Source organism: Triticum aestivum, chromosome 5B (genome assembly GCF_018294505.1).
Source record: "Triticum aestivum cultivar Chinese Spring chromosome 5B, IWGSC CS RefSeq v2.1, whole genome shotgun sequence".
Classification (NCBI taxonomy): Eukaryota; Viridiplantae; Streptophyta; class Magnoliopsida; order Poales; family Poaceae; genus Triticum; species Triticum aestivum.
In genome coordinates this window covers 551,594,142-551,604,850 of record NC_057807.1, presented here as the reverse complement: position 1 = coordinate 551,604,850, position 10,709 = coordinate 551,594,142, and the positions used below count along the sequence as shown (strand labels likewise).

The 10,709-nt window shown below is 42.4% G+C and overlaps 1 protein-coding gene across 5 annotated transcripts; it reads right to left on the bottom strand.

The window, feature by feature from the left end:
- Positions 1-6,961: 6,961 nt before the first annotated feature.
- On the bottom strand, positions 6,962-10,298 carry LOC123113131 (uncharacterized). Of its 5 annotated transcripts, none has more exons than XR_006455920.1 (5): positions 9,988-10,298; positions 9,749-9,918; positions 8,508-8,748; positions 7,952-8,119; positions 6,962-7,444 (listed from the first exon to the last, which is right to left on the bottom strand). XR_006455920.1 is itself a non-coding variant. In XM_044534281.1 (5 exons), the coding sequence occupies exons 3-5, from the start codon at positions 8,704-8,706 to the stop codon at positions 7,341-7,343; spliced, it is 330 nt and encodes a 109-aa protein (XP_044390216.1). In that variant the 5' UTR covers positions 8,707-8,748; positions 9,749-9,918; positions 9,988-10,296; the 3' UTR covers positions 6,962-7,340. The 5 variants fall into 5 exon arrangements, 2 of the variants coding, with proteins under 2 accessions (XP_044390216.1, XP_044390217.1); XR_006455919.1 differs by having other exon boundaries at positions 7,952-8,126; positions 9,988-10,297; XR_006455918.1 differs by having other exon boundaries at positions 7,952-8,126; positions 8,649-8,748; positions 9,988-10,296.
- Positions 10,299-10,709: the final 411 nt, after the last annotated feature.

The following is a 10,709-nucleotide window of genomic DNA, read 5'->3' as shown; positions in this document are numbered from 1 at the left end:
AGATGGCACGGACAACTGCTAAGTTTGTGACGGTGATTTGATGTCAATGTGCCATTTGAGTTTGTAAAGGCTGAACTCCATGTTATGATAACTGATAAGCTCCTAGAAACAAAAGGCAACCATTTTATAGAAACTAGTTCGCATTATCTATTTTTAACTAGATTTTACCAGCCTCATGTGAAATACAGTTCATAACACACATGGAACCACATGAACGTTGGGGCACCCTGACCTGATCATGTTTGGTTTCATATTCCATCTGCTATGAATGGTTTGAAGATGAAGAGATAAAATTTAGTCAGACCAAGAAATACAGAAGTAGTATGTACAACTCAACAATGTTTCTCAAGAATAGAAAAGAAAAAAACATGATTGGCAAAGAAAATTACACTAACGATCCGAATATACATACACCCCAAGATGGGGAGAAACCGCAAATGCAATGGAGACGCCCTATGCATTAATGGCATTTACAGTGCCTCTACTACATTACTTAAGCTTTGGTATTAAAGCCGAACATGTTAATATGTGTGCAAGGACACACTATGTGCCTGTCGTGCTTCATGTATAAAAGCAAACTAGGGTCTAAGGCAGCTCGCAACATGGATAGAAGTCATACATACTCAAATCGAACAAGCCCGTAAATTTTTTACATGAATAGTTAGTTTTTTCTTTTGCAAGAAATGAATAGTTATTTTTAAATGGACCATAATCCCTAAGTTGGCAGTGTGTCATGGGATTGGAAGGCAACAGGAGCCCAGAGTGCTGTGACTGCCAAAGCCCTAGGTTCTTAGTGGTAGTGGTGCACCAGGGGAGTGGCACAACTATAGGTTTGTCATGGCACCCTTTGCATTAGGAGTGATAGATCTGCGTGTTCTTATCGGCAGCCATGTCATGTATGTACCCCAAACTGACTTTTTCCAGACGGCAGAAGACATTCGTGAAGGTGACGAAGCCTCCTTAAGGAATGAAGCAGGTTCCTGACGTGGATGGGGCAACGAAGGGAAAAACGAGTCATTCCCGACTTGGTTATTTTTTGATTGTAGCCTATGCTTGGCACTTCTCGATAAAGGGCGATTTTATTATCTCAAGATGTAGCATCAAGCGATACAAATCATTATGAGTACACCTGGCCTCTGCATAATTAGGATGCACGCAACCAAACCCACAAGTGTGACAAAAAGACATAAAACAAAACCGACCAAGATAAGACTTACGCTTGGCACTAAGATAAGATCTCTTCACTTTCTTAGTGGTGAATACCATGTTTGTCATGAGCTAGAATTTACCTTTTAGTAATCAACTAGTATGTTTCCTTTGGACTTGGTGACAACTCCTGTTAAGTTGAGCTTATATGAATCATGATTGGATATGGATCTAGATCTTCTCAACATTGAGATCTCAATATAATTTGTATATCCTGAACTATGAGTTGGATGTGATATAAAATTGGTTGGGTGACCTTTGTTTTGTGCATGATACGAGAGGATCTGACACATGTGACTCTGAATTTGAATATTTGTTTTTCTACTGATTTTGAATGATATTTTTAGCTTCTCTTAGTTGATTCGTGACGACTTTGTTCTGTCATTCCCGGTGAAGCGAGTTATCACCGATATGTTAAGCTAATTCCCGAAGGTACGCTCATGACAGGCATTACTTATGAGGAACAAGGGATGTTCCTGCCGGTTTTATTTCTTGACGGTAATTCCCGACAGCCATACCATCAGGAAATATAGTTTGGGCGGCCGAGGGGGGGCATCAGGATAAGTCGTCAGGAATATCTTTCATGACATACTTTTTTAAAGGAGGAATACCCACGGCCTCTGCATCTCTTGATGCACACACACATATTATTAAAAAAATCCAGGTTCCGAACAAGGTCTCAAACAATAGTGCGAATCTCATAAAAAAAGTTGCCACAACCGGCGAAAATAGGGTAAGATGACTAGATACCTATCCTATTATTGGATCGCCATCCAAACCGGTTGTAAGTATCTCATGCAATCATCTCCCATCGGTTGCACCCAATATCCATAAGCTGCCTGTGCTTTGCATGGCTGAGTAACGACCACATACAGATCCAAGCAAATGCCCTGAAGAGAACCTGCAAAAAATTTATTATGATTCGTCTGTTAAAGGCACCCATTCTTACAATTTCATATGGCCAAAAATAATGCACACACACACAATCTCGAACAGGGGTCGTGGTCTTAGACTCTGTCCCACTTAACCAAGTCCCAAATAAATGTAAAACCGTGAAAGACGGACCTACGGTAAAGGACGCGTGGATGGCCCGCCACAGTAACTTAGCAAGTGGCCATTGGATAAAAGGATATTCTATTGTTTCGTCCTGGTCACAAAAGAAACATCGTTTACTACCTTCCCAATTACACTTTGTTAAGCTGTCCTTTGTCAAAATAACCCCTTATGTACAAAACACATAAACACCTTGATTTTCAACGGCACCTTGATTTTGGGTATGTGGATTGACCTCGAGATAGGCCCGGTGTTTATGAAGTCACTGTACATTGACTTAACCGAGAAAACACCTGACACGGACAACTTCGAGTGTTAAGTATCCAGTGCATCAGAAAGGTTAACCTCCATTAACCTACGCACAAGATGCAACCATCCATCCTATCATTCTCCCACTAGTGATCGCCTGAACTGAATGTTAAGAGGAACAAAACCCAACACTATACTAACAAAAACCTCTTTCTGTTGTGCAATGTTGTATAAGGAAGGATACTGTAAGGCTAGTGGTGTCTCTCCCAGCTAGGTATCTTCCCAAAACCTACTACTATGTTCGTTCCCCACTATGAATTTGATCCTGTTGAAGAAGGCAACCTTTGTTCTCATTAGCCCCTTTCAAAAAGGAGAGTTAGTTGATTATCCTATCAATGTGCCAGAGTTTTGGAAATCTTTCATGATAGGTACCCTCAAGAATGCAGGTCATTCCTGACAAGCTATTGCTGACTGGGGATTCCTGACGATACTAGCTCATTCTTGACGGAATTTGGCCGTCAGGAGTCAATTTGGGGTAGTGGTATGTGTTTGGCGTGCAAGTCATGTCGTGGAATTAACACGTCAGATGTCCTTAGTGTGAGGACTTAGTCACGAGGCCAACGCATCTATGTGGTAGCTTGAGAGGTGTTGAGCGGAATCGAAAGACGCAACACAAGACAAGGGTTTAGACAGCTTCGGGCCCCGGGAAACATCATCTGGTAAAAACCCTACATGCTGTTTGAGGCTAGATCTCATTATCATCATGAGGGAGTCGCCGTAAACCGGTACTCCTCTAGTTGTGTCTAGCCCTAGAGATTGTTTCTTGCTTCCCCTCTTTGGGGAGCCCTGCCCCTCCTTATATAAGTTAGAGGGGCGGGTTACATGTGGAGTCCAAATAGGATTAGGACTAGCCTATCTTCTACTACAAGCCGGATACAAGTCCGGGTCTTGATTCCTTGTAAGGGAGATATTTCTCACGCCTTTCCTCTTAAGTCGGCCTACCATAACGTAAGCCGGCCTTCTGGGCCTTGAGCCTCCTGGGCCCCCGGGTCTTGTCGCTCATCTGACCCGCTTGCCAGGTCATCCATAAGTCGCCAGGATCGGGCGGGTTACTTAGTGTATCGTCCAGTCAAGGCGGGTCATTAGTGAGTCGCCAAGTTCGGCCGGGTTATACTTCCGGCCGGGTTACACCGCGGGGTATATCCCCGACATTAGCCCCCAAGTTTAGCTTGGATTTATCCATGGTAAACTTATGCTGCAAAATAAACACAAGAACAAATTTGACAAGTTGTGCTCCGGGTTAAGAATTCTTGTAAACCGACACCTGAACATCCTTAAGTCCTTGTCATTTCCTTCTTCTAGAAAATCCGGGTCAATAGACCAGCTTCACAATCAATTTGCTTGTATAAGAAATATTGTAAACAAATAGTCCATTTGAGTCGGCTTCCAAAGCGCCGGCTTAAAAAATATAGGTCTTGAAATACTCATCTGATTTTCAACCGGCTTAAAGATGTAGATCTTGCCGAGTTATAATTTCCAAAATCTCCAGGTTATAAAAGACTGATGATGTCGAGTCATAATTGTTGTTGACACCGGGTCATGTAATTGATCTTCCTGATTTACTCAAAGCTGAGAATTTTGAAGATGTTCCCTCTTTATATGCATAATACCTGTAGCCCCCAAGTCTTCAGAGGAGAACATAGTGATAGCTTAAGACTTGCTTCAATATAAGTGTTGCAACCTTGAAGAAATCAGGGTTATTCATCTCAATCATTAGTCATAAAACTGAATATTCCACATATGTAGCCCCCAAGTGCCGGGTTGTCATGCTTGCAGCAACCTGGGACTTCTAATTGCTTTATGCTCATGAAAATTTTAACCAGTGTAGCCCCCAAGGGCTAGGTCATTATGCAATAATGAGCATGGACTTTGTAGATATATCCATGTAAATTTGAACAACAATGTGTAGCCCCCAAGGGCCGGCTTAGTAAGATAATACTGAGCTGAGACTTTGTATATAATTGATAATAACATCATATAATATAGTCTCCACCATGGGGCTTGAACCCACGTCCACAAGGTTAAGAGCTTTGTACTCCACCAACTGAATAGTGGGTCGTTCAATATAATGGATTAATGCTTGTGTACCTTGAATTTTTGACAGGAGAAATTGGTAGCCCCCAAGGGCCAACTCATTTAGAATGTGATGAGTCGGATCTTCAATAAGTTGAGCAAAAAATGACTTTACATTAGCCCCCAAGTGTCATGGTGCATGCTTGCAGCAACATGAGACTTGCATATTTGATGTAACCTCAATTTGAATAATGTAGCCCCCAAGTGCCGGGTCGTAAGCCTGCAGCGACTCGGGACTATTCCTCCGATTGTAGAATAAATCATATCCATTAATAAAATAATAGCTATTGCGCTAAAGCGACTTTAAATACCTCATCTGTTGATAAGTAAATCTAGAGTTTAAATACCCGGCGGCTCTTGGCCGATGGCGATTTAATACACCTCCATTGTAAGTCGAAATTTTGATAACCCGGCGGCTTATAGCCTTTCAGAAAGATCCAGAACGAATAATCATTTTGAAGCATCAACTTTGGTAATGAGCTTTAAACTTAATCATTTATATGTCATATTTCTGCAAATCCTGCAAAGAGTTTAAACAACATATACCCTGGCGACTTAACGTCAAAAGCCAGGGCGGGTAACCACCCAAATATAGTCTTATCCTACACACAAGTAGATCACAAGATCCCTATGATCCTTTGAATGATACTGCCGGCTTATGTGACCCGGACAGTGAAGTTGACAACTCAAGTCTGTAAGAGCCGGCACATATGATATTTGTGACAACTCAAATACTTGCGATTGTATAAAAACAGATAAAATTTTTGAGGCTTTTGATTTGAATACGATCAGTAAACCGTTCCAAAGGGGTTAAGCTAAGATTCGAATACGATCAGATAGCCTCCAGTGGCGTTGGCGTTGCCGATCAAAGTGGGTATCGACAGCTATGTTCTCTTTGGTTCGAATACGACCGATATTTGAACAGGAAGCCCCCAAATGACCTTAAAAGTTGTTTAACGACGCTGATTTGAATACGATCCACGTCGATTCCCAAAGGGGTTGAGCTATGATTCAGATACGATCAAGAAGCCCCCAAGTAGGTTCAGCAGTTTGCTAATCAAAAGGGTATCGACAGCTATGTTCTCTTTGGTTCGAATACGACCTATGTTTGAACAGGAAGCCCCCAAGTGACCATATAAATTTTGGCATTGCGCCTATCAAGAGGGTACTGATAGCTATGCCCGATGAGAATGAAGCCCCCAAGTGACCATAATAAAATTAACCGTAAGGCAGGATACCTATGTTTGAACCGCGCATCATGGCAGCAAGTTCTTTTTGGCACCCTTTAACCTTTCTGAGAACTCGAACTTGCGAGAGATTAATTCTTTGGCAGCAAGTTTATGAGCTAAAGTTGAGCATTCACCGGTCGATAAAACATATGAAGCATCAGCTATAAAACAAACTTTATTTTCCTAATAAGACAACATAAATATGAAATGGTCAAACTCTATTTTGCCATCCAGTTTATGAGCTAAAGTGGAAAGCTATGGTCACAAATGCATAAATAAGCAATATAGAAAATTAGTTAAACATATTCTGTTTTTCTCTTGAAATACCTGAAGGAGCCCGCTAATTCCATGCGTGCTTTGAAAAAAGTACAATGTATTACTTCTGCCTTATAACCTTTGATAATAAGATATACATAGTCTTGAAAAGGATGTGCATTTTTAGAAGCATGTGTATTTTGAAGTAATTTTTTGTGTGAGCAAGGATGCATGGTAAAAATTTATGGCCTTGCATATAAAAAAAGAAACAGAGAAGGAAAAGCAATCAAAAAAGGAAAAAATAAATAAATACAATGGAGCATAATAGAACCCTTGGAAGCATCTCAGGGGGAAGTAATAGGCCTGAGAACCCTTGGAAGCATCCAGTTTATGTGCAGGGTAGCCTGCTCATAGGCGTGCATAAAACCACATTGCACCGCGTTCCATGAGAAAGCCCTTAGTGGCACCCCCTCTAGGGCGGTGTGAAGGCACTATCAAAGCCCGCTATCTTGCTCCCTCCATATGCTCTAGATGACCAGAGAGATAAAAGTGTTCCTAGTTTTCTTTTGCTCACCCTGCATTCTTGACCAAGCATCCTGCCACCAGGCCTGGAGAGCAAGATTAGTAGGAGTGACCTCGTTTTAGAATCATTATAAAAAAACCTAAAGGCCGTCAATAGAAAAGAACACAAAATTATTCATCGAGGCATCTATATGTAAATCTGGAAGAGACAAAAATCAAAGACATCACAACATAAAACAGGATAGAGAAATTCATCCAGATCACATGGACACGCTGGCTGCGTGTATGAATCAAATGTATACAGAAATGAGACCGAGAGGCCAACTTGTTGCTATTTCAATGCACACAAAGCCGTATCTTGTATGAATCTACAAAATAGCCACACTTTATGAATAAGACGGAGCACAATTCTAAAACATTATTCGATGGAAGCTTTGATTGCAAAACGAACAAAACGGTTATGTCTTAGTATTGTTTGAGGTTTCATAATTCGAGAAGAAAAACATTGTCTTTAACCAACATACAAGAATGTAACCATCTATCAAGGAATGAAAAATATGTGTGTGTAGGGGGGGGGGGGGGGGGGGGTCCTCTTGTACACACGGCAGCTGGCCTGGTTGCACTCGTCCAACTTGACAGCATGCCTCGAGTGCTCGCTCAGGGTGCCCCTGCTGGTCTGGTTCCGGACACAGCTCAGGATGAATATGCCAAGCAGGTAGCAGGGCTGTCAAGGCTCATCAGAGCCGGGTCTTGAACACGAAGGGCCGGTTGACCCAGCCCTGCCAGGTCTTGAATGCCTACAGCAACAAGGTGAATATCAGTTTCATCAACACATTGCACATGTTTTTGTTTATTTGAGCTTGGTTGATGGTCTATCCAAAAACGGAAAGCAAATAGTGAGCCGTATGAAGCATGGGTAAGGAACTTCACAGAAAGAAGCTAGCTGACTGCAGAAATCAATCTTTTCTTTTCCGTGCCGATAAAAATATTGTTCTATTCAGATATCTGTCAAGATGGTCGTGTTAAGGGGAATATTGTCATCATTGGACTTCCTAACGTTAGCATAAAAAATATGTAACTAACAAAACTCATGCGGTGTACACAGAATGGCAATGCTGGTACAACTTGTTCATCTACTCTAGTAAATATCATTGTAAGAACCAGTTTCCAAGTATTACTAATTTAACAATTGGTGGTCAGGTAGCCACAAAAGCGCAGAACATAACTGAAGAGTAAAAAGTAGCAGACAATGTGGGTCGTAGCAAGAAAAATATCACATGGGTCGCAGAGGAGGATGTGGTTACCAGAGTTGGAGGTCGGAGACGCCGCCATCGCGAGGTAGAGGAGGCTGGTGGCAAGGTGGAGGCAGGGTACCATACTGCTGCACCGCCGCTGCTGATGTGTCGTCGCCGCCACTGTAGCAATTCCCATTCTGAGAAATTCACACCAGCAGGCCTTTGCTGTTGCTCTGCCTATTCACTACAGAGGATTATATGCTTATCTTCTGTACAAATAAGTATCTAACATTGGAATTGCATGCTAAGCCAGAGGAAGACATTGAGACGTGTGAATTCATCATCGAAATCATTGAAACCAAAAATGAACATGGTAACAACAGCCGTCAATGCCTCCTTTAACTTCAGATTTTGCTCACCACTTGTACCATGGCGGAACATAACAGAATAAATAGGACAATTGTTTGTACAACCATACTTCTAGTTCTTTTGTTTAGGTATTGTTACAGCTCAAGCAGATTGGGATACAACTATTCTAGCCTTTTGTACATAGCACTTCAGAACCAGTCTGTGTGATGTCTAGAGCCAATTATCATAGGTTCAGTAAAAAAAGGAATTTAACTACCTTCTCAACTCTTAAGAAAGGCCCCATAAGCAATAGCATAATCAACAGTCATCAATTGGATTTCTGTTGTTAGCTGCACCTGCATGACCACAAATGCAGCACATGACTAATTTAAAGTTCAGGCCAAACCATTGAGCATACCTATGGTCATAGTGAGAACTGAGATCTTGAGGTACATCATGTGCGCGTACACCGGCATGCGCACACTGGCCAGTGCATATCCTATGGCAAACCCACCACCCTACAGAGTTAACATGGTGAGTTGCTCCACATTTATTCTTCATTCAGTCTGAAAGTTTTTAAAACCTATTTATGTGGTGCGTATACTGATTTGTGCTGAGAGTACTTGTTGATACATCAAATTGGTAGGAATCAAAATATGAAAATACTTAAAAAAAAAGAGACATCCATTTATGCAGATCACTAACATATATATATATATATATATATATATATATATATATATATATATATATATATGAACAAAATAGCTTGTTTCTCTAGAAGAGATGAAGTTGATCTTTGGTCTAAAACCGAAAAAGTTCACCTTGGTTATATTCTAGAATAACACATGATTATATAATGCCTTGAGTTGTACCACTGCAAATATGGGATATCTATCACAGAAGGGAATGCAACAGGTAACTACAGGCTAATCAGAACATTATGTCACAGCGAAAAGACATGCATATTATTGGGGTTCTGTTACGTTTGGCAATCTCAGAAAATAATTTGGTAAGATTTATCCATAAACATTAACTGGGCAACGAAAACAAAAGTAAAAAATGCTCCTTCCGTGCCAGATTAGCTTATTGTCATAGTGTTACTCAATAGACATGAAATACAAAAAGTGCGCAGTACGACTGAATTTATTCCTAAAAGTATCTTGCCATGAACAGCTGAGTATTGCCTAAAAATGAATGAATCAATCCGAGTGACAATATGATTAATACCAGAAGCATTCTATGAAATGACCAAACAGCAGCTATTAATAATTAATCTGAAATCATCATGAGAAGACTATAGTAGAAATTACTATTTTGAAGGTTATTATTGTGCAACCCAAAATTTCTGCAATGAAATGGGGGAAGCAACTTTTTACTGAAAAAAATGAGCCTATCTGAACAAACTTGAGCATCACAAAATTATTATAAGCAGATTTACAGCATCATTTCCATATACGACATATCCACAATCAGATTGGTTGCATATCCTGTCGAAATTTATCCACACACACGTACATTGACACCGCCATGGGAGGGCTCCTCCGCCTAGCGCCGCGTGCTGGCCCGCCTGCATGTCGGGGAATCGTCGGATCCGCCCGGATCCAGGGGCAACGAGGGTCACCGGAGGAGCGGCGAGGCGAGCTCGGGACGGGCCTTCATGGCGGCCTCCTGGCGGCGGGGTTCGTCTGCGGGGGAGAGAGATGGGTGAGGGAGTAGGGGAGAAGAGGAGAGAGGGCGGTGGCGCAGGGGCTCACCATAGTCGCGGGTGTCCACGGCGGCCACCGCCGCCGTTGCCTCCCTTTGCCCTCGAGTGGAGCGCCGCCGCCTGCGCCACCGGCTTGCCTGCACCTGATCCAGAGGGGAGGAGGGTGCGTGGTGGAGCAGTAGAGGGTGGGTGGTGGCAGCTAGGGTTGAGAGGGAGGAGACGGGAGAGAGAGGAGAGGGGAGGAGGCAATGTCGGAGGCGAGAGGAGGGGAGAGAGTCCCGAGCGCCCATCTCCGTGCTGCTACAGTAATTCACGCGCAAAAAGCAAAAATGAGACGTGGCCACGGCCGCTAGTTAGGCGCAGGGGCTCATCCTTTATATGTTCAATATGTCGGAGTTTAACCACGACATTTAGAAAACAGAACGGACGTGTGAGTCGGCCGCGGCATTGTAAGCCGCGCGGACAGACGGGTCAGCTGTGGGCGCGGACGGTTGAGCCGGCGCGGGTATGGTCGAATGAACCGGCTACAGACGCGGTCTCGGTGAGTTGATGTAGATCGGACCGCTGAGGCGGCGACTTGCGCACATCTGTTAAGCCATTTGATATAGTGTGGATATAAACACGACCTCCGATGACAGCGTGCGGGGACTGAATCATACTTTAATCACGAGGTAATTGACCTGTGTATACAATAACATACCTCGAAAAAATCTTTTGACGATATTTAATTATACTAAAAAAGAGTTTTAGAAAAATAGCACCTGATTGTTA

Excerpts from the sequence above, each read along its gene's own strand:
- LOC123113131 (XM_044534281.1), bottom strand. The coding sequence starts at position 8,706 with ATGCCGGTGTACGCGCACATGATGTACCTCAAGATCTCAGTTCTCACT. Across the intron at positions 8,120-8,648 it reads AGTTCTCACTATGACCATAG|GCAGAGCAACAGCAAAGGCC; the intron begins GTATGCTCAATG and ends TGTAGTGAATAG. Across the intron at positions 7,445-7,951 it reads GTCTCCGACCTCCAACTCTG|GCATTCAAGACCTGGCAGGG; the intron begins GTAACCACATCC and ends TTGTTGCTGTAG.